The sequence below is a fragment of the Pinus tabuliformis genome, chromosome 8, assembly GCF_031772625.1.
Source record: "Pinus tabuliformis cultivar Carrire ecotype Pingquan chromosome 8, CPIR1, whole genome shotgun sequence".
NCBI classification, from domain to species: Eukaryota; Viridiplantae; Streptophyta; class Pinopsida; order Pinales; family Pinaceae; genus Pinus; species Pinus tabuliformis.
Genome location: NC_142294.1, coordinates 2069127952 through 2069152852, shown reverse-complemented (window position 1 = coordinate 2069152852; position 24901 = coordinate 2069127952). Strand labels below are relative to the sequence as shown.

Genomic DNA, 24901 nt, shown 5'->3' with positions numbered 1-24901 from the left:
ATACACGTTATAGACTTGGTTTGTGCGCTAAGTTATTCACTTTCTATTGCAGATTTCAGATTTTCTACAATTAAGTCATCGAAACAAATGTGAGCCAAAGTCAATTGCCTGGTAGTTTTATCTCTCGATGTTTTTGTTCCTAAGCTCATGTGCAAGAGATGAGCTTTCCTGCCCGGCAGAATTTACGAAAACAATATATAAGATTCAGACTGCTATACAATCTACAACTTGATTCAGATTATTATGCAACATACAACTTGAAATGGAACATTCAAACTGAAATATAAAATTTTTACAGAGAAATGCTCATTGCCCAATTCTTTTATTTAATCCAAATCCGTTGCAGATATGCCATTGAATGAATGCTCCAAAGAGAGATCCAAACTCAATGAAAATCAATAAGAAGAAGAAGAAGTTGAATGCAATGCAGGGTTGTATGGGATCAATTAATGCGGGTGCAATCCAGTCTGATCTCCCCCTCTGTTCCCGTCTTAACATCTACTCGACCCAATTTAATGATGGCGTTCACGAAAGCTTTATTAAACGCGGCTCGACTCTGTGCAAATGTGTTCACTGTGCCCCGTGAGCGTGTGTCTGTGAATAGAACTGCATCAGAGGTTAAGAGTCCCTTCCCGGATTGCAGACCCTGGTAATATGCATTATCGAATGTATTGGGCGTTATGGGATCCATGTTGACGAGAATGGTCGGATCCACGTTTCTAGGGCACGATTCTTGGAGTTGCCTGGCAAATTCAGGGTTCAGACTTGGGTCCACAGAACTCTCACTACTGAAATTGTAGATTCTATCTGCGAATCTGTCGCAGTGAGCAAATGCCACGGTGTGCGCTCCTGTAAAATGACCAAAAACGAAAGTTAGTGACACCATAGATATGAGTGGATTTTGATAACATTATGGTAGAGCAAGGAAGTTTACAAAACCTTTTATTCTCATGAAAGAAAAATTGATGGATTCTCTATAAAAAATGAAAAACCATTACATTGATCAATGTTCAAATTATCCAGGTAAGCCCATGAAATGTACTGTTTTTAAAGCATATTCAAAAAACAAACTACCTATTTCTGCATGCAACAGAATGAATTTTTCAGAACTATACAATTATAAAACCATGGTATCCATGTGCATCTCGCAAAAAACAGTAAAACAATCGTATATGAAAATTATCATTTTAATTGTATTTTCAAGTGGTTGCACAAGTGCTAAGTTCTATTATAGGGTAGCTAGTTGGCTTGCCTTGAAATTCTCTCATTTGGATCACATGATAGTTATATAGAGAGGTTAATTTACTCTCCTTTGTATGCTATTGGAACACACATACCTTACTCATCTGTTCTCTTATGTGAAGTGATCTGAGATTTATAGATTTGCTCATTATACTCTTAATCTGAAGTTAGAGGTTCGAGTCAGAGGTTCGAGACCCAAGATTCGTTCATTATACATATGATTTGAAGTTAGAGGTTCGAGATTTGATTAGAGGTTCGAGATTTGTTCATTACACTTATAATTTGAAGTCAAAGGTGAGAGATCTGCTCATTATACTTATGATCTGAAGGAAGAGGTGCAAGATATGCTCATCATACTTATGATTTAAAGTTAGAGATTCGAGATCTATTCATTATACTTATGATTTGAAGTGAGAGGTCTGAGATCTGCCATTATACTTATGATCTAAAGTTAGAGTTTCGAAATATTCTTATTATCATTGAGATATCAAGTCTAGTATTCGAGATCTACTTATTATTATAGTGATATGAAGTCTAGGTCTAAGATCTGAGCTTAGATTTGAGTTATAACTTCACTGTCTTTTGTGATATGATGAGAGGGTCAACCTCTCCTTGGTGATCTTTGTTGGACATTTAGTTGTAGAGACTTAGCACAAGTGGAGGCCTTCTTGGGTCAATATAATCTTTGTCTTGATGTATTGTTGAAGGATCTCTCTAAGAAAGATTTGGTTGAGTTTACCCCCTTATGGGATTTTACCTTAGTCTTTGACCTAATTCTGGTGTCTCTTGTTATTGTGCACTATGATGTCTTCTTTCTCCTTACTATTCATCTAATTTATGAAGTATAATGACTTCATAATGTCTTCTTTCTTCTTTCTCCTTACTATTCATATAATTTGCGCAAGGCACATTCCGGACTAAAATTGCGCAAGTTTTGGCAGTCAATCTCCTAGCCTCCCGGTGAAAATTGAACAATCTTCACAAACAGTCACACATGGATGTTGCATGTCAGTCCTCTAGTTTGTTTTGGTTTCCGACTAAAAAATTTCTTGTCGTGAGTGTTGCTATGTCTCCAGGTATCATAGGTGTTCCTCTGCGTCTTAGCAACACAGGTACAATGGATTCCATGAGAGCAGAGTCAAAGAAACCGTTCAGAGCACACTCGGGGATGTAGTCGAGAAAGTGTCTATGAACTTGCCTATCCATGAAGACATCAAGTTGTTCATGGATAAGGATATCAAGATGAATCGAAATGAGATCACAGAGAGAAACACCATCAACAGTAGTAGAAGGCATCACACCTGCACATGACAAATGCAAGAGGAAGGTTGTTGAAAACATAGAGGCAGAGCAAAGCTGCAAGTTAAAGCAGATCCACTCATGGCGAAAACAACTTTGGAATTTGATACTATGAGGTGACAGCATGACATAATATCGCACAAAGGCAGAGAGAGAAATAGAGAAGAAGTTGCATGTGATGATTCAACAACTCAAGGAAGAATAAGAGCTTCATAGATGAGAGAATGACTTGCAGCAGGTACAGGTACAACAGGGGGCGCAACATGCACAAACGGATGAAACTGTGACTAAAATTGCGCAAGTTTTGGCCTACTAAGGACTAAAATTGCGCAATGCACAATTTCAGTCAGTAGTGACATGCAACCAAAAAACTGCATTGCGCAGTTTTTGGGGCCCGCAGGACACTGTCTCCAAGAATTATGCAATGTAATTATAGAGGTTAGTGTTTGGCCAGACTTGCACAATTTCTAGAGGGAAGGCAGAGCCTTCTCTTTTGGAAATGCATAGTGCTAGCCAGGCAAGGCACGGTCCGATCCAAGGCACCCCAGACCGACTAACGGGTGACTAAAATCATGAGAAGTCTGAATGCACGATGAGATGAGTGAAAACAAGAGTGAATGATTATGCATGAAATTAGTAAGTGCGGGATTCAAAAAATGGGAAAGCATGCATGTGTGTGAAGCGAGTCGCTGCAACAACGACTGTCGGTGCAAAAACAGTGTCATGCATGCGACAACAATGAGATGCGAACGAAAACTGAAACAATGCTTCTACAAGCTAACATACATCAAAACAATACCAAGCACTCACTAAAATCAACTAGACAACACTCACATAAGCCGAAACATAAAAATTGACAGAATCGCAATGTAAGATATGCGAAGCAGGCTTACCCCGAAACCGCTGAGCTGAATGTGCCAATGGGTCCTATATGTGATGTGGGATGTCAGAGCTGCAAGATTGATGCAAGGAATGAGATTTGTAGTGTTTGGTTCATAAGTTTTGATAAAATCGAGGTTATGATGCGTATGCCGCAAATATATGAAAAGCGACAATTGGCGGGAGGTTTTTGAAATGATTCTTGCATGTAACCTCCAACTGCTAAAAATAGATCCCTAAATCTAGGGATGCCTTTGCATGCTGCCTTGGAAAAAGCAGTCCATGCATGCAAATCAATTTTTCTCAATACCGAAGGGAATCATTCAACCTAAAGTCACATGCATCAGTCTGTGAGCCTGGGACGAAAATATGCATTGTTCCTGGGATGAAAATCTGTGTGGTTCCTGGGCTGAGCAGATCTAGTTTTCCCAGAGGGATTGCACAATTTCTGGGAGGAATAGGTGATTGTCTCCCAGGATTGTGCAATTTCTGGGCTCAGCAGCTATCCTAGGTCAGACTTCTCAATTTTCTCAAGGAAGCATGTCTGACTTCATTGCGCAATTTCTGAGCTGAGCAGCTGTCCTACCTCAGACTGCGTAATTTTCTCAAGGAAGCCTGTCTGACTACATTGTGAAATTTCTGAGCCCAGTAGGCTACATGACTGAATTGCACAATTTTTGCTAGCTGTTGGGTTGCCTGTCCCAAAGGGATTGCACAATTTCTGGGAGCAGAAAGTGCCTTCTACCTAGAATTGCGCAATTTCTGAGATGAGTAGCTACCATGGGATGAATTACGCAATTTTTGAGAGGAATATTGTCAGGAATAATTACGCAATTCTGGAGCCTAGCTAGGTGTCTAGCTAGGTTTGTGCAATTTTTGGAGGGAAGGCTGGTTCCCCTCTAGAATTGCGCAATTCCCAGAGGGAGTTGCTCAACAAGTAATTGATAGTAAGTGTGGAAAGTAGCCAATGAAGGAGGTGGAACAAAATTGTATACACAGGCTGACAAGACTCTATGAAATAGCTTAAGCCTATGTCCTTGATGATGCAAGACATGTTGTTGAGGATGGTTGGTAGGGAGCCTCCAAAACAAAGATAAGGAAAATTTTTGGAGGGTGCTTGTAGCTGCTACAACACTTGGAGACACGGTGGTAGAACTCTAGCTCTTTGAATGGACCTTGTTCGTGAAAATCAAGTCAAACAACTTTGGAAGTATTGTTCAGTTCTCTATTCATCTTGGTTTCCAGACTTGATTGATTGTAAGGTGTAGCATTTGCCAAGATCTTGGTCAGTCGACACACATTCCAAGACAAGACATCACAGTTGTTTTGAATGGGGATGAGGGGTATATTGGTTGACAAGCGTATTGGTCATCAGAGTTTAAGTTTCATCTCTGGTGTTGCTCCACTACCAGCAGGCCTGGACACTACCCCGTCAAAGTCACGCAAGAACACAAGCATCGCTTCACTGCCAGCAAGCTTGGTTAGTACACTAGTGGAGTTACTTGCATCACCTCTCGGCGCAGGAAGCCTTTCTCTTATTTCACCTTATTCATTTTTCATTTTTTCGAATTTTTTTTCACATTTTCATTTTTCATTTTTCATTTTTGGTAACTGTGCATAGAACTTATTCATTTCAGAGGCAGAAGAGGGATCCCAACTTATTGAGAGCAGAAGAGGTTGTTCCTTCAGAGAAGTAGTTTATATATACCTCTGACGTTCTTGTTAAGGTTTTACCCGTCATCTTACTCTACTTGACTGAGCGGACAAGGATTAACCCAAAAAACAACCGACTAGAGTAGGTGATACTAGTTCACACACAAGAATTGTGTTTTCACCAAGGTTCACTTCAAACAGTATGTATTTTCCATTAATGTATCATGGACTGAAAGTAACAAGTTCTTCATGAGAGAGTGGACAACAAATAACCAAATGTTAATAGTTGTACAAGTCCTCTTGTACTTTACCCAGGCTTGTTTCAAGAGTCACACACGATCCATACAAAAATAACCTATGAACAAAAATAAGCAAAGAAAACGAAATGAAAAGCAAGAAGCAGAAGCAAATGTGTATGAAAAGCGAGTAAGCAAACAAACAAGCAAGCAAGAAAACACACAAAGAAATAAGCAAACATGCATGCAAGCAAACAACTCAAAGAAAATACTACTCCTACTCCTAAGCTAATAATGCATGGGTCATCTCACGTGAAGTGATACTTCCAATGCAGTCGCTGGCATGGTTTGCGAACAACACAGTTGTGAAAACTAGCAAACATGAAAGATATAACGATGAAGAAAAACACACTGTGAGCTTACAAGCGTCCACAGAACAAAAATGAGTGAAAGCGCATGACATGCACTCTGTGGACTTGCCATGGTGTTGTGCTACACTACGTGCAGATGTTGAGTGTATGCATTCTCTTGACTATGACATGCAAGAAAATGTGAGAAAGGTAAACCACTTACATTGTGCAAGTGTGTTTCTTGTGTAAGATTCCTCTAATGCATGAGCGATGGGATCGTGTAGTTTGAGCAGAGGAAGTGAAATTTGAGTGTTATATTGATCTTAACTGCAAAGAAGAGAGTGATGAGGAGCCTTGCATGTTTCAACAATTTTCTAATCAGAAGCGAAACCAACCTCGGGACAACAAGGACCTGACATAACCATTAACTTGGGCTGAAGTGCCTCGACAGTCTACGGGATTTTGACTTTGTCGACATATAGATCATCGTATACCAGTCATTTAGACAGATGAACAACGAGTGAATGAACATTGAGATCGAATGAAGAAGTAGAGAGATCACGAAAACCAACATAAGAAAATCCAGGATGTTCGTCGGCATCCTCATGATTTTATGAATCGTGCAGAGGGGTAGATGAGAAGCATGGATGTTCACCCTCTGTGTTTTCAGAAATGACAGATAACAGATTGAATGGATTTTTGTAGGAAGATGTGTCCTCTCCACAATGTAATGACAGACTAACATCTAATGTGTCCTGTGAACGATTGGAAGTAGAAAGAACCAAAAATGAGTTTTCATAGGGGAAATCAATAGTGGCAGAATCACAATGTATGTTAGGATAAAGTGGATGAGGCATGGTTGGAAGGGAGTCATCCTTCACCGCGAGTTCTTCTTTAGATTCTTGCACATACTCATCATGAATGATGGCACAAGTTGGCTGCACAACACTAACTCCGTCAACAGGTTGATCCTCGTTCACAATAGGTGAGGAGTTTGGAATGGAAGAACACAAGACAATACAATCTGGAGGATCAATAGAACAGAGGGATGTAGGTTGAGGAAATGAATCCACGTGACAACCAACAAACTTGCAATCCAAATCTACACAGATATAAAGAGCAAGTGGCATGGGAGGATATGACAGTTCAACAAATGTGTGTGCATCATCTCCCACGTAACCCTATGGTGGTGGAGTTGTTTGATGAGGTGAAGGTGGAATATCACTTGTGGCAACAATTGTGTATGCATGTGATTGTGCAGCTCCATCATCGAAGTGTGTTGAGTGGGGTTCAGATGATTTCAATAATTGCTGATTTTCAGATATGTGAAGAAGATACTCAAATCTTCCATCGAGAAATTCCCAATTAATTTCATCTTTGGGAAATTGGTATGCAATATTACAAAAGCGTGTGTGAAATTGTTCAACAGATTCATCGGGTACTTTTTGTAATTCCAGAATTTCTTTGTTGAGTGCTTTATGGTTAAAGAGATTTAAAGCATGGTCTATCTCTGCGACCAAATTAGAAAGATAATGAATAGATATTTCAGGTAGCGTGGCACACCAGTGCATTAGGTTCCCTTGGAGCGTGTAGACGAACAACACGTAGGTCATGTATTCTTCAAAGAATCACATGAGCCTACAACACCAACCACGTGCCTAACCAAGGCTATGTAGCCTCCACCATCGTATGCTTTATGTGACATGTTATCTGAGAGCTTCTCCGAGATAATGAAGTCATTTCCATAAGGCATACACTCTGGAAAAGAAACTATGTACTTAGTCATGATAGATATGCAGAGATTCAAAACAGATGTGAGGACTCAACATGTCATCTAGCCCTCCTTCTGGCACCAAAATGTTGACAATGCCAGACCCACCAACATGTCAGGGGATCTCCCAGGTAAGAAATCCCAACTAGACCTCAGACCGTTTGGCATAGGAGTCCCAACAGTGGGTCGTGCAGTATCGCCTTGAACACAGTTGCAAGTAGAGGCAAGTGACATGTCCTTGTTGGTAGCAAGGGTGTGACATAAGCAACAACTCAAGGAAGGTGCATGAACAGTTCTAACACACGGAGGGTGAGGTGAGTGCACCCCTTACAAACCTGTGAAAGCATGAAGTTAACAAGGGAACACATGAGCAAAGATGCATCACAAACTGGAAGGCAAGTAAGCTAGCAATCCAAAGTGATGGTTAAACCAACAACACATTTCAGTAAGATTCATACATACATATAGAGAAAATAGTCATACATGCATGCGCAAGAAAATAGATACATATATCATTTAGAGTAGACAAGATAGCTAAAATACAATACAACATATGCATGAAATGTGTTGGCTCTATTATATTAAGAAGTGAAAATTCCAGTCATATAGTACAACCATGACAAACCACTATTTCCAAGAGTGGAATGTTACAGTCACTATCGCCTACTCCTCCAAAGAGTTATACTAGCTCTGCACAGTGGAGAAGTCAGGCTCGTTACAATATTGTCCAAGCTTTCTCTAAGATACTCCTATGAGAAGCTTGGGTGACCAAAAGCATCTACAATGAGTTATGAGGTACTATAAATATCAAAGGGCAAGGTGACCCTTGGAATTCCCTTTTGTGACTGCTCATCTACCCTCATGACTCTTCAACTACTCTATGATTCTTACATTCAACTATCGACACTTGAACTTCCACTTGACAAGACGTTACATACAATCTGCACATGTACCCATGTGAGAAAAAATGGCTTGAGAAAGCCATGCAAGACATCACTAACACTTGGACTATTGTGGTGAGACCAAATCTTTGACATCCTTGTGATGGTTGATGGTGGCGAACTAATGCCAAGCTTTGTCGTTCGTGTTGATGTCCATGCACTCAATGGTGATATCATGCTAAAATCAAACTCTTGCCTCTGTTGCATCTGAGTACACTGATATGACTTCTCCGTCCAACTTGTCTGATAGCATGCGCATGGTCATCCTAGGTGTGACCAGACTGGCAACATGTTGTTTCATAGTGTCTACACTGATCTCCAAGCATGTGCTGGTGGTCGTGCGCATCAACTTGTCAGAATACATATTTGGCTCCAATCAGACTTGCTTCTTGTCTTCACCTTGGTGAGTGTGTCAAATGGGTGGGATCTCATGCGTGTGCGCAATGAAATGCATGCTGTTGAATTCCCTTGCATGCAATTAACAACACCACTCACCTTGTTTTCTTCGTGCCAGCTGCTGGGATGGATCTATAACTTGTACGAGCGCAATTTCATCCATTTGTGCATGTTGTGCCCCCTGCTATACCTGTTCCTGCTGCAACTCATTCTCTCATCTGTGCAGCTCCTGTTCTTCCTTGAGTTTTTGCTTCAACACATGCAACTCCTTCTCTATTTCTCTCTCTACCTTCACGCAATCTTCATGTCGCATCGTCACCTCATAGCCTCAATCTCCAAAGTTGTTTTCATCATGAGTGGATCTGCTTTGAACTTGCAGCTTTGCTCTGCCTCTATGTTTTCAACAACCTTCCTCTCACATTCGTCATGTGCAGGTGTGCTACCTTTTGTTGCTCCTAATGTTGTTTCCCAATATGATGTCATTTCCATTCATCTTGATATCCTTGTCTAGGAACAACTTGATGTCTTCATGGATAGGTAAGTTCATAGACACTTGCTCGACTGCATCCCCAAGTGTGCTCTGAATGATGTCTTCAACTCTGCTCTCATGGAAGCCATTGTACCTATGCTCTTGAGAGGCAGACGAACACCTCTGATACCTAGAGACATAGCATCACTCACGACAAGAAATTTGTCATTCGAAAACCAAAACAAACTGGAGGACTGACATGCAACATACATGTGTGACTGTTTGTGAAGATTGTTCCATTTTCACCAGGAAGCTGGGGGACTGACTACCAAGACTGCATGAGGCACGGTCCGGGATGTCGGGAGGCTAACTGACTACTGGAATTCTGCAATGGACAATCCAGCCTAGCCTACTAAGGACTAAAATTGCACAATGCACAATTTCAGTCAGCAGTGACATGCAACCAGCAAACTGCATTACGTAGTTTTTGGGGCCAGCGGGACACTGCCTCCAAGAATTGTGTAATGCAAGTTTAGAGATTAGTGTTGGTCCAGACTTGCACAATTTATGGAGGGAAGGAAGAGCCTTTGCTTCCGGAAATGCGCAGTGATAGTCGGGCAAGGCACAGTCTGGGCCAAGGCAGCCCAGACCAGCCAACGGGTCACTGAAAACATGAGAAGTTCGAATGCATAATAAGATGAGTGAAAACAAGAGTGAATGATTATGCATGCAATTAGTAAGTTTCGGATTCAAAAAATGGGAAAGCATGCATGTGTGTGAAGCGAGTTGCCTCAACGACGATCGTCGGTGCAAAAATGGTGTCATGCATGCGACAATAGTGGTATGCGAACAAAAACTGAAATGGTGCTCCTACAAACTAACATACATCAAAACAATAGTAAGCACTCACTGAAATCAAGAAGACAACACTCACACAAGCCAAAACACAAAAAGTGACAGAAACATAGTGCAAGACATGAGAAGCGGGGCTTACTGTGAAACAACTGAGATGAATGTGCCAACGAGTCTTAGATGTGATGTGGGATGTCAAAGCTGTAAGATCTATGCGAGGAATGAGATTTGCAGTGTGCGGTTGATAAGTTTTGATAAAATTGAGGTTATGACGCACATGCCACAAATCTAGGAAAAGAGACAATTGGCGGCAGGTTTTTGAAATGATCCTTGCATGTAACCTCCAGCTGGTAAAAATGGATCCCTAAATCTAGGGATTCCTTTGCATTTTGTCTTGGGAAAAGTAGTCCATGCATGCAAATCAGTTTTACTCAGTCCCAGAGGGAACCGTTCAACCTGAAGGCACATGCATCAGTCTGTGAGCCTGGGATGAAAATCTGCATTGTTCCTGGGCTGAGTAGAGCTGGTTGTCCAAGAGGGATTGTGAAATTTCTGGGAGGAACAAGTGATTGTCTCCTAGGATTGCACAATTTCTGGGCTGAGCAGTTGTCCTGGGTCAGACTCACAATTTTCTCAAGGAAGCATGTCTAACTTCATTGTGCAATTTCTGAGCTGTGCAGATGTCCTGGGTTAGACTACACAAGTTTCTCAAGGAAGCATGTCTGACTACATTGCACAATTTCTGAGCCCAACAGGCTACCTGCTAAATTACACAATTTCTGCTAGTTGCTGGGCTGGTTGTCCCAAAGGGATTGCACAATTTTTGGGAGCAACAAGTGACTACTGCCCAGAATTGTGCAACTTCTTAGCTGGGTAGCCGTCATGGGATGAATTACGCAGTTTTTGAGAGGAAGACTATTAGGAATAATAAATCAATTCTGGAGCCTAGCTGGGTGTCCAACTAGTTTTGCACAATTTCTGGAGGGAAGGTTGGTTCCCCTCGAGAATTGCGCAATTCCTAGAGGGATCTGCTCAAACAACAACTTACACTAAGTTTGGAAAGCAACCTATGAAGTAGGTGGAACAAACTTGTATACAAAGGCTAACAAGACTCTATGAAACAACTGAAGTCTATGTGCTTGACAATGTAAGACATGCTACTGAGGGTGGTTTGTAGGGAGGCTCCAAAATGAAGCTAAGGAAAATTTTAGAGGGTGTTGTAGCTACTACAACAAGTAATTATACAAAAACTATCAAAAAAATATTGATTGGAAATATCAAGATTTTTACAAAATATCCAAAAATAGATTACAAAATTAGAATAGAAGTATAGGAAACTAAAAATGTTGTAGTCCTCTAGCACTATCTTCGAGGATTGCTGGTGATGACTCGGCCTCAAAAAAATGATGCTTTGCTATCGAAGGCAAAAAATTGTTTTACCCAAGTAACTGGCACAATTTGTCCCATCTATCTTCATCTGGAGTGGAGAATTTAACAAGCTTCCTATAGGTTTCATCCACCTCGGTGTACTTTTGAAAAGTAGCCTTGACAATGAATAAGTGTTTTATCTCATGTTTGCTAAGAAAATCAAAATCCAAAGCTTCCATGAAGACTTTTCTTATAAAGCTTCCTTTGATCGTGGAAAACTATGACTTATCCCTGGCTATGGTATAAAACTTCTTCCGATAATCATCTCACCTGATCAACTTCTCTCCAATTTCTATCAAACCTGGCAACCCCTTTAGATTTAACACATTGAATTTCCTATGGAACTTATGAATGCTAGACTCTAAGTTGTGGCACTTGTTTTCCAAATGAAGCATAAGGTTCCTTTTTGTAAGGACCCTTCTCACCTCAATAATTGTCTTTGTCCTATCTACAATTTCATACTCTTCTAATTCCACTTTTGTCCTTGAATTTAGAATCGTGATTAGAGCAGTGAATTCACCCGACTTCTATCCTAAATCTTCTTTCACCTCTTCAATGACTCCTTTAGATCTCTGTACTAATTCCTCATGCTAAACAATGATCTCAATAGAGGGCCATATTTCATTCATGGCCTCATTTATTTTTATCCAAATACTTTCTTTTTCCTGTGCAAGTGTGTGTGCCATTGCAGAATAATTCTCCACCTATTCAATTTTTAGAGTTAATTTATGAGTCTTTTGCAGCTCTGCTAGGTATGCACTGCCAATTTTCAACTTCTGCTCTTGGAGATTATTTAGCTGAGTTTTCAGCTTCTCAATTTCCTGTCCTCTAATTGATAGGTCATCCATTGCTTTGATTAGTTCTTCTGAAGAATCTGTAGATTGTGCCTCAAATGTGATGGATGTTGAAGTGGATGCCCCTACAGTTGATGTAGATGCAATAGGAATTGATGTGAGTGGAATGGCTGCCAAATGCATTAATTGTTCTCTTTCCTTTAACAATTTCTCTATCTCAACCTCCATTCCTTTGATTTGTCCACTTTGTTCTATAATAGTTATGAACATGTCTTCCTTTTCCTTCTCTAACTATCCAACTTCATTAGTTTGTGGGTCTTCTATGGAGGAAAGCTTGAGCTGCTTCTTGAGTGCTGCAATGTTAGCATTCTTCCTTCTAGTAATTTCGTCTGTAGCATTCACATTGGTGGCATCATATCCCATTTTAATTAGTAGATCTTCTAAAGACTTGATTTTTGTGTCTTTAGCTAGAGAAGAAATATTCTCTAATTTGACTTGTGGCTGAATGTTGTTGACTAAAGCTTGTAGCCTAGAAGCTGTCATTGCTAAAGTTGTCAAGGTTGAGTACAACATCTCCCCTATTTTCTTATGTAAGTCTATTTGATCAATTGGATGAATTTGATCAGTATTGAAGGAAAATATTGATTTCTTGTAATCTTCTAGAGTTTTTGGGAAAGGGACCTCAGCTTGTAGGAAGGCTATCTTTATTTTCCCTTTCTTTATGTCAAAGGTAGAGAGTAGCCTATGCTGTGAGGATGTTGTGTGCTTCCAAAACTGTGTATAAGTTGTAGCTTTTAGCATCTCATTCTTCTTTTTAATTTCTCTATACTTGGAAAATATATTTGGTTCAACTTGGTCATGAACCAATTCCCCTGACTGAGAGGTATCTAGTGGCTCTTGGGAGGCCAAAGAGGATGGAGATCCTACAAAAATATCTTCATTCCTGGTAGAAGTATGGGGGCCTATCAAAATAATAGTGGACTGTACATTTTCCTCTTGAAAGGATTCTTCTATTTGACTGGTCTTTTGTCTCTTCTTGTAAATTTTGAACTCCTTTCCCTGGATTTCTATGACTGAAGGGGAAAGGTCTTCCCTTGGCCTCTTGTCCTGCTTCTCCTATGGTGTAGGAGTCTATACAGTAGTTTTTGATATAACCTGCTCTTCTTCCTCCTACAAAGTGTTTTCTAGCCATTGATCCTGGTTCATGTATTTTTCAATCTCTGGCCTGGGAGTATGAATGTAGGGAGTAGTCTTATGTTCTACTCTTAGCTTTGAAATCACTCCCAAGGGGTCATATGACCAGGTGAAGCTGATTTTGAAGTTCATTTTCTTTAGGAGGATGTCTACTTCTTTATTTGCTGCCCTGGTATTACAGATGAAAGGGCCCACCTGTGTTTTAATCTTAAATTGGGATTTCTTCTTTGCTGCCACAAAATGTAGCTCGTCCATGTTAATCATCTGTCTGATGTACTCTAATGAGAAAATTCTCATTGGGACAAACTTTGGCAACCTGTAAGGTGGAAATTCACACCCATAGACCTTGATTTCTGTGTAATTATGGTACAAGTACCAGTCATCTGTTTTGGTCTGCTCACTCAGATGAAGAAATCATTTGATTTCAGGCCCTATCCTTGGCTCAATATTATTGTTTAATAGGCAAGATATTGTATATAATAATTTATCAACATACTCAGTGAAGGTAAATTCATTGGAATCCTTCCTTAACAAGGAAGTCCAATGAATTACTCATTGAGCATTCCCTTGCTCATCCAATTTCTGTAAGGGAAACTGAAACCTGTCTACCTGATGGTATAAAAATAAATAGACTAGGACTGAAGCATACTTGAAGGTCCTCTGTATAAAAAGAATCAGGAACTTCTCATGAATTGCATCTGTTAGAAAATCGTTATAGTTGAAGATGATGGAGGGTTTCTCAACTGTTGAAAAAACTGACAAAGAACATATGATGGCCTCATCAATCCACTGATTGTATTGATAGCCCAATAAACATTAAATAATGGAGATAATCGGTTTTGTCATCTCAAGGAACATGGAGGATGAATAGGAAGGATTTTTCTTACGCAATTGAGCATCCTCAAGGAGAAATTTTTCAAAAATATTTTCTTTGTTAGGGAAGGTGATGTTCTTGTAGAATTCCATGAGGAAATCTATTGTAAAAGGTTTCAGAGGTGCAGAGTTTTGAAATTTGGGGCATTTGGAAGATGGATTCAAAGGTGATTGTGAAAAGGATGTCATTATTTTAGGCCAAAATTGTCCTATGACTATGAATATATCAAAATTGGAACCATGAAACAAACTTAGGGAAGTGGTAGGTTTGAGGGAAAATGAATTGGGGTAGGGAGGAGTCCCACGAGCCCAATTCATCACTGAGGTCAATGAATTTATGTTTTAACCAGTTGTGGAGTTCATAAAGGTCGAACTCACAATTGTTTTCAATGATTTTATATTCTTGGTCTACTAGGGGTTGATGATCCAAATCAATTACAGGGGGTAGAAGGGGGTTTTCCTCTGTAACCTTAGTTTTTCCTTTAGAAGCCATACTGGACAAAATGAAAAGGAAAATTTGGAATTACCCGGGAATAGATTGGTCGAAGACTAGTGGATGGGCGTACATAGGTAATTCATTTGTTGAATGGTCATAGTGGTAGGACGGTTCGAGGATTGGATGTTGTAATAGGCTCTGTCTCTTGACAGGGTATTAGAACATGCTCTAATTACAAATGTCTCGAAACAGTGAAAGGAAGGGCAAATGAACAGGCTTTGGCTTATTTTATAAGAAAAAATATCTTCATGTTGTGATTTAGTTGTTTAAATGGGAGCGGGTCCATTATCGTGGGAACGGGTATGCCTGGAATGGTTGGATAACGGGTGCACAGAGGTACCATGTGGCAAGGGTGAGTTGACATGGAGCAGGAAAGAATGTGACTGTGATGGGAGAGGAGCAAAGTGGGGAGCACCATATGGCAGCATCGTATAGGAGTGAGGTGGGGATGGAAGGCACCACTTGGCGAAAGGGGAGTGGAGCGGGAGTGCGATGATCAATGGTCATAACAGATGGGAAAGTGTAAAGGAGGATTTCGGAGGGGAGGGGTGGGGTGGGGTAAATGGTTTTAGGCGGGGGGGGGGGGGGGGGGGGGGGGGGGGTCTTAAATGGGCCAGGGTGTGACACGTTGCAAAGGCGGTGAGTGAGGAAACTACTTTTGGGACCCCCCCCCCCCCCCCCCCCCCCCCCTTAGTTAACCATAGGAGGAGCAGGGAGGTCTGAACTCATTGCCCACTGTTGATTTGGGTGGGTGGCCTTCCAATTTTGTGTAGAGTTTATTACAAACGACAAAAGTTGTCGTATCCAATTTTTTTTTTATTAACATTCTAATCGCGGTCTATACAATGCGATTAACTAATATAATAACTTAATTAACACTATTTTGAGCACGATTAGACTGTGTGCTCCAATATTTATCTTTATTTAACTATTTTAACCACGATTAAACTGTGCAGTCAAATGTTTACCCTTAACTTATCTAACTTTATTTACCAAGTCTAATCACACTTAAATGGTTTGATTAAACCAACTAATCCTACTTATCTAGCTCTAATGTGGCATTTTAACTAGTTGCACATCATTCTAAAGGTATTTCTCATGCATTATTTTTTATTTTTTGAAATGCAGTGGCATTTAAATTTTCTCACTTATTGGGGTATTTTCATTTTTCTTTCATTTTTTTTTATTCTTTCATTTCTTTCCACACACACACACATATTTCTTTTGTATCCCTTTTTTTCTTTTTCTTTTCTCTTTCTTGGAAATAATTTATAGAATGAAACATTATTTACAATATGTCATATAAAAAAAAATCAACAGTTAATCATTAATTGATCCTATAAATTATAAGACCCTAACAGCATCCAAACTTATGTTGGTTTTGGTGATCTCTAGACCAGTTATGTGAGATCACTGTGGCTTGAGGGTGGAGGTGATTTAACCTCTATATTCTCTATTTGGTTATGCTTTATTTTATCCCTTGTAATCGCCACATTCAAGCTTGGAATATAGGATGGGGGTGATTGGGTGGAAAGAAAGAATTGGTTCACCCTATTCTATGGTCGGGTGGTATGTGGAAGTCTCTAACTTGGTTGGTACTATGCATATGTTAATATGTGCTATTCTTTATTGACTATTAATGAGAATAAGTTATGATATGTTGTTGTTTATATGACTAGTTTTTCATGGCTTCATTCCAGTTAAATGTTGGTTACATGCATGGTATATTTATTATTATATGATGTGATTTTGATGTAAATCTAATTTATGGTTTTATGGCTCATGGTTGATTTATATGAATGCCCATGTTAATATGTGTTTTATTGCAACTAGTGTGATAGGGAAACAGGGCTTTTTGATGAATATCTGATGAGCTAATGAAAAAGGTGAACAAACTATGCATTCATCACCTATAGCTACCATAGTCACAAAGTGTTTGTATAAATGAATAATCTATACCACCAACTTCATGAGGTCGTAACTTTGGCATACAATCTCCATTTGGATAACCATAATACCTCATTTCAAGGATATCCACAAGTAGGCCAAAAAAGTAATATGTGAGACAAATTTTGGAACTTTTCGAGTCTCTTTGTTTCCCCTAAAAATGTCGTTTGGGCCCTCAAAATAGCCTTAGAATTTTAGGATGTTAAAAACAACCAAAATTAATTTGCGTTAAATTTAAGGAAATAAAACTAAAACGAAATAGTGTTGGGTCAAGTTAGGTTGATAACCGTGTGATTATGTGTCACTGATTGTTTTTAGTTTAGTTCTGGACATGTGGATCCCATTTTCCATAAGTTCATCGTGGAAATCAAGTCATGCATAGTAACTCTCATCTCATGTTTACTCTAGTGAGCAAGTTAAAGTGGGTAAATGTGGGGTGGGGTATTACATTGTTGAAAGAAAATATTTTGATGAAGAAAAACCAAGATCAAGGGGGAGAAGGAATATAATATTGTTAAGGTAATGACAATCAATGGAAGAACATGATTGATGAGCAATGTATTCAAAGAGAGAATACAATATTAGTTGGATTGAAGTCCCGTATGAATAAACAATTTTTTTTTATCCAAATGAGCCTTCTATGAGGTCATGACATAATCTTTTAAGAGTTGGATGTATAATATTGGTTCTACCTGGTGGACTGTATATCCATGAACATCTCCATGATGAGGAACCTAAAGAAGCTCCATTGCTAAATTGATGAAATTTACTGATTGGTTCATCAAATTATTTAATTCTTATTTAACAAGGTTCAGTGAAGTTGGCTCCAACTTTTATGTCAAGGTTGTAAAGAATGAGCTTGTGATTTTGCTTCCTTATATGGATGACCTACTTTTGATAGGTTTTGAAGACTTCTTTCCTCATTGAAAGAAAGAGTTGGTTACTAAATTGGATATGAAGGACCTTGGGTTAGTACATTACTTCCTAGGACATGTAATCTGGAAGAATCCTGATGAAGTTTCCCTTGGGCAAGGGAAGGATGTTATCAATACCATGCGGAAGTTTGGATAGTTGGAATGCAATCCCATGAGAACTCTCATGGTAACGAACATGAGGAAGAGGAAAGAATTTCATTCTATGTTATGTTTAGGAAGCTAATTATTTCATTAATGGTCTTGGTCAATATTGGGACCCAAGCATGATCTTTTGGCTATAGAAAATCACGTGCTTAGATGCATGGTATTATTGATTGTTTCTTGAAGTATGTTGTCGATTGTAAGATCCAAATTCTAGGATTCTCTGACTATGCTTGAAGTATTGATGATGAGAAATGAATAATCGGAGTTTGTTTGGGCTTTCCTATAATGATCATAAATCAATCTTCTATGTAACAATATTTTGCTAATTCAAGATGTATAGTAGCATGCATAGTGACTCATGAAGCAAATTGGCTTCAAAAATTTATTTTCGATTTGTTTGACCTAATTTTTTATGCCATAGTGATATTATGTGAAACTGTATAAGAATCAAGCGTATCATGGAAAGTAAAAGCATGATGGTACCCGGTATCACTACATTCGTGACATGGTGCAGAAAGGAGTAGTAAGATCTAGTATATCTCCACTCATGATAAAATATCTAAAAACCTCTCCCCAAAGGAATGTTTGTGTATTTTAGAGATAATTTGGACGTGTGGAGGTTTCCTCTCTATTTGAGAGGGAGCAGTGATATTCTTAGATCATGTTATTCTTCCTGTGTCACGCTAACCTATATAGGGTTGTAGTCCCTGTGTCAATGTGACATGTATAGGAAGAGTGGTTTGATGGATTGATCAACATTATGGATACTCGTTCTCCCTGTGTCATGTACTATGACCTATATATGGTTTTTTGCCTGAGTCTTGTACATTGATCTTTATGGGGAGAATGGTCTTGTGAGCATCTTTTTGTGCCTCATGCTTTGACATGTATAGGGTTTAACATCCCTGTGTCAATCACACTGACTTGTATAGAAATATGGTCATATTCCTGAGTCATGTATTTGACTTGTATAGGGATTAACATCTCGGTGTCAATACATTGTCCTGGATAGGAAGGTGGACATTTCTTGTAATTGGCATTATCTCTAGTAACCTAAAGGAAAATAACCATTCTCTCAAGTCTTCTACTATCACCTAGATAGGTTTGTAGTCCCTAAGCCAAGTACTATGACCTGGATAGGAGAAAGGAGTTAGAGGCTATCGGGTTTGATAGGATCCTCCTAGCATCTAGCTCTAAAGAGCTTATTATTTTTACCATGCATGGATAATACAATACTCTAGTTTTGCAGTACTAGCTAATTGATTTATATGATGGTACCATGGTTATGAGACTCTAGTTGTTTGATATCTCTTAGGGAGAGTATGCATGAAGAGTACCATGGTGATTTGGTATTGGGTGGTGATGTTGGTAATCCTCTGATGAAATTGATCTAATCATGATCTTTTCTTATAGAACCTTTTCAACTTGTATGACCTCTTGACTATGATTATGAATACCTCCCTCGCTAAGAGTGAGTATTGAAGAAAGTGTAGCTATGGTCGGTCTTCATAATTATCATTATACTTGAGAGGAAAAAGTTATTATTGTTTCTAGCATGTTCTTCATGCTTTTCATTTGGTCAAAATGTGTTTTTGGAAAGATAAAAATTATTATTTTAATTATATTTTCAAGTGGCTCCACAAGTGTTCATTTGGATCACATGATAGCTATATATAGATATTAATTCACTCTCCTTTGTATGCTATTGTAACACACATACCTTACTCATTAGCTCTCCTATGTGAAGTGATCTAAGATTTGTAGATATGCTCAATATACTTATGATTTGAAGTCAGAGGTTAGAGATATGCACATTATACTTATGATCTAAAGTCAAAGGTTTGAGATTTTCTCATTATACTTATGATATGAAGTCAAAGGTTCAAGATTTTTTCATTATACTTGTGATTTTAAGTCATTGGTTGGAGATCTACTCATTATACTTATGATCTGGAGTCAAAGGTTTGATATCTACTAATTATACTTATGATTTGAAGTTAGAGGTTCAAGATCTATTCATTATACTTATGATTTGAATCCAGAGGTTTGAGATATGCTCATTATACTTATGATATGAAGTAAGAGTTTCAATAACTACTTATTATCATTGAGATTTGACATATGCTATTCGAGATCTTCTTATTATCATCGAAATATGAAGTCTGGTATTCAAGATATGTTTATTATCATCAAGATATGAAGTATGGTATTTGAGATCTATTTATCATCATTTAGATCTGAATTATGTTATTCAAGATCTGATTATTATCACCAAGATATGAAGTTCGGTATTTGAGATGTACTTATTATCATTGAGATCTGAAGTCTCGTACTCAATATTTGCATATTGTCATTGAGATCTGAAGTCTAGTATTCAAGATATGCTTATTATCATTGTGATCTGAAGTCTATTGTCTGAGATCTTCTTATCATTACAATGATATAAAGTATGGATGTAAGATATGAGTTCTAATCTTATTGTCTTCTATGATATGATGAGAGGATCAACCTCTCCTTGGTGATCTTTGTTGGACATTTAGTTGTGGAGACTTCGCAATTGTGGAATGCTTCTTGTGTTAGTATACTCTTTGTCTTTATGTATTGTTGAAGGATCTTCCTAAGAAATATTTGGTTGGGTTGTCCCCCTTGTGGGGTTTGGCCCTAGTCTTTGACCTAATTGTGGTGTCTGTTGTTATTATGCATTATGATCTCTTCTTTCTCCTTACTGTTCGTCCAATTTTTGAAGCGTAATTACTTGATGAAATGAATTAAATTGTAAATAATACCTAATACATTCACAAGTAATTCCGAGTAGTTAAAAAATTCTCTTCCACTTGTCAACATTACCTTAAAAAAAACAATGTTTATTCCCTTCCAAATGCCCTAGATAATAAATAAGGGGGGCATCTGGAGACTTCGCAATTGTAGAATGCTTCTTGTGTTAGTATTCTCTTTGTCTTTATGTATTGTTGAAGGATCTCCCTAAGAAATATTTGGTTGGGTTTTCCCCCTTGTGGGGTTTGGCCCTAGTATTTGACCTAATTGTGGTGTCTGTTGTTATTATGCATTATGATCTCTTCTTTCTCCTTACTGTTCATCCAATTTTTGAAGCGTAATTACTTGATGAAATGAATTACATTGTAAATAATACCTAATACATTCACAAGTAATTCCGAGTAGTTAAAAAATTCTCTTCCACTTGTCAACATTACCTTAAAAAAACAATGTTTATTCCCTTCCAAATGCCCTAGATAATAAATAAGGGGGGCGTCTTATATTCCCCAATTTTACTCAATCAGTGATCCCAAATGCCCTAGATAATAAATAAAGGGGGCGGTCTTATATTCCCAAATTTGACTCAATCATTGATCACTAGATTCATCCATCGACCTATAACACCACCTCATATGAAAATTAAGACAAAGAAGAACCCAATTTCATGTAGCAATGGGAAAGGGACATTTTATGAGTAAATGAAATGTATCCTCCAATGCACCTTTGAACAAATAGCAACAACCAAGGGCAATGATTCCTCTTCCACACAGGTTCACCCATGTGAGGATTCTATTCCTTTAAATCAACTAGCTAAACATTGTGATTTTCAATGGCATGTTTCAAGATCATACAATCTGAAAATTACATATAGTATCATTCCCCATAAGGGATTGAGAGATCCTATGATACAACTCCACTACAACAATATTTCCATGACTAAGAATAGCATTCTATATAAGTATGTCGTTAACATGTTTGATTGGAATCCCTACCCATTGTAAATGCTTAATATATTTGTCCCATATCATAGCATTCTCACTTGCAAAGCCCAACCCCGCAAGGCCCTTAATTTCCACTTAAGAAGTGAATGTAAATCATTTATTTGTTCCATAATTTGGCTTATGAAGAAGATACCATTCTATAAAAGGATGATTTTTCATGTATTTAGACTTAATAATAGATTGCCAAATATTTGTGTTGTAAATAGCTCTTGAGAAAATCTTGATAACAGAGCCTAGTCGAAGATGTTTAAATCTTTTAAGCCCCAACCGCCATGGTCAATTGGTCTAGTAATGTCACTTAGGCCTAACAAGTAAATATTTTAACCTTCCCTTTCCCCGAACCATAAGAACATGGCGACAATAGCATTGATCTTTTGTATAACCAATTTAGGAAATAAGAATAGTTCAATTCAATATATCGCAATGTTCTACAATATAGGTTGAATGAGGATTATCCTTCCCCCTGATGATAGTCACTTGTATGTCCAATTTGTTAACTTTCCCTCAAATTTATCAATTATCCATTTCTAATCAGAAATTCAGTAACAATTTGACTTTAATTTGTATCTGAGATAGGTGAATCCTTCATCAAGAGGCGCAATACCAACATCAAAGAAGTAAGAAATTTTGGAATGATCTTTTTTTGATTAGAGGCGTGGATGAGCAGTGATTTTGTGCCATTCAGGAAGAGACCAAAAGCATCCCCGAATTTTGTGATAATGAGCAAGAGTCCTTTCCATTGGGAAATGGATACTTGTCCAAAGATGAGTACATCATCAATAAACATAAGATGAATAATAATTAGCTTCTTAGTAGTCTGAAGACCAACAAATCTATTGTAGATCTTAGCCATGGAAACTTTTCTACTCAAACCACCAATGACAAATAGAAACAGAAGAGGAGAAAGTGCAAAACCCAGTCTCGACCCCCTATGAGCCCTGAAGAAATGAGACGAAACTCCATTAATCAAAACATCATAACATACCATCAAGACACAAGACATAATCCAGTCCACAATGCCAATAGATAATTCAATTTTATGTAGGATCAACTTAAGGAACACCCAATCAACACTATCGTATGCTTTATGGCAATCTAGCTTAAGAACAATAGCCTCCTTTTTGTGGGATTTAATTGAATGTATGCATTCTTGTGCCATTGCAACGAGGTCTTGAATCAACCTATTCTTTAAAAAACCAAAATTTTCCTCTGATATGAAATCAGAGAGCTTCCCCTTTAAATGATTAACTATAATTTTAGAAATCATTTTGTATGTGATATTACACCAAAAAAAATAGGCCTATAATCCTTGAAAGAAATCGGGCAAGATTTTACAAAAACCTTTTCAAAACCAATAAAATCATTTTGAATTTCATTTCATTTCACTATTTTTGTAATCTTTTCCCATCTGCCTACTAATCTGCCCAATTTATTTTTGGAATTTATTGGAGAAATGGGCTTAAGGTCATATAGCGAGTGTACGAGTTCATAAAAGACATCAAATCATTATTAGCTTAATGATAAGTAACATGTCCTTTTACAAATGGGATTAATGTCATATAGAGAGTGCAGGAGTTCACAAAAGGCATCAGATCATTATGGGATTAATGATAAATAGCATGTCTTTTTACCTTTTTTTTTTTTATTATAAGTTCTAATCAGTGTAAAATAAGTATAGTTTTATATGTTTACGAATTAAATAGTTGTACTAAATTGGATTACTTGCTCAATAAAGATTCTCATACGACCTTTAACAACAACAACAACATCGCAATAAAACTATTGGGAATGACACATTAAGACTTACTAGGGAAATAGAAAAATAAAAATTGCAGTTAATTACCATAAAGAGCTATCATGTCTGTCTGACTCAATCCCTTCCTCGTAAATAAAGCGTTCAGTTGGTCGAGATTGAATTTACGATCTGGCAGATTCCCTGGGACTCTTGAGACTAGCGATACCCTTCCATCTCGCCGCCCTAATTCCACATTAAATTGTGGACCTCCAGCCTGCAAAACAGGAGAATAGAGTAACATTAGTCAATACATAAATGTAATAGGATCATCTAAATCCCAATGCTATGATTACAATTTTCAGATTTGCAATAATGGAAAATTTGCATGAAGTAAATCCTTAGGCCAATGCCTCAAATTATCTGGGCAACCTCATTTTTCGGTGGTTTGGAAGGTCTCACAGGTATATGAAATTTCCTCATTTTCCATCGTTATAGTGCACCAAAAATCATTTTCCTTCCAAATTTAGATACAAGGAAATATTTGATGAACTTTGATAGGTTTTACTCATCTTTAGAACTAATTATCTTTATATCTGAAGTGAAAATTTCAAATATTTTGTTTTTTAACTTTATTACGTATTAGTCATTTCATCAGATTCCCTTTCCATTTTTTGTTTTATGTCAAAGTGAGTGCCTTTGCATCAAAATCCATTTCAGCTATATGGATAAACTACTTATGGTTTTGGCCATAGTCATCCTACTTACTTTGGACTGAAAACCCATTAATTTCCCATGTTCTCATTAAAAAGAAGGTGAGCACCTTAGCCCTGTGATGCAAATCACTTACCAATGCTACAACATCTCTGGTAGCCATGGTTAGGATATCAGCACAAGACACTGTGTTGGGGCACACTTTTTCTACAGCTTCCTTGGCCTTATTTACAGTATCAAATCCATCACCAGCAAGTGACAAGTTGTCTGAATAATCTTTCTCAGCTGTGTTGTCTGGAGTAGACTGAATAATCACAGAGGCATCACATCCCTGTGCAAACCCAAACGTAAAATCAGACCATTTGACCTCAATGCAAACATCCATCATCATAATTGACAGTGTTCAACAATATATATGAGCCCAGATATTAATAATACTAATATTCTAGGATCAACAATGGGTAAAAGATGGAAGAACAAAAATTTCAACTTCAATTTCAATTTCAAACAAAAACATGAACGTATTTATATATATGTGTCTCTTACCTCAACGAAGCAGTCATGGAAAAAGAGCCTCAGTGTTCCAGGGACTGTGATAGTGGTCTCCGCAAACTTTTGAGAAACAACATTTCTTACAATAGATTCAACATTGGGACAGGTTTCTGCATAAAAATTCTCACTAAGCTGAGCTGATCCTTTGCTTACACACAGTCCAAACAATACCCAAATGACAATTCCAGCACATTCCAATGTCTTCCTGCCATATTTCTTTGTAACCAT

The 24901-nt window shown here is 38.0% G+C and overlaps 1 protein-coding gene across 1 annotated transcript; it reads right to left on the bottom strand.

Moving 5' to 3' along the window:
* Positions 1-289: 289 nt before the first annotated feature.
* LOC149244776 (peroxidase 16-like) lies at positions 290-24901 on the bottom strand. Its single transcript, XM_089368073.1, has 4 exons — positions 24668-24901; positions 24258-24452; positions 23519-23684; positions 290-849 (listed from the first exon to the last, which is right to left on the bottom strand). The coding sequence occupies exons 1-4, from the start codon at positions 24899-24901 to the stop codon at positions 443-445; spliced, it is 1002 nt and encodes a 333-aa protein (XP_089224199.1). The 3' UTR covers positions 290-442.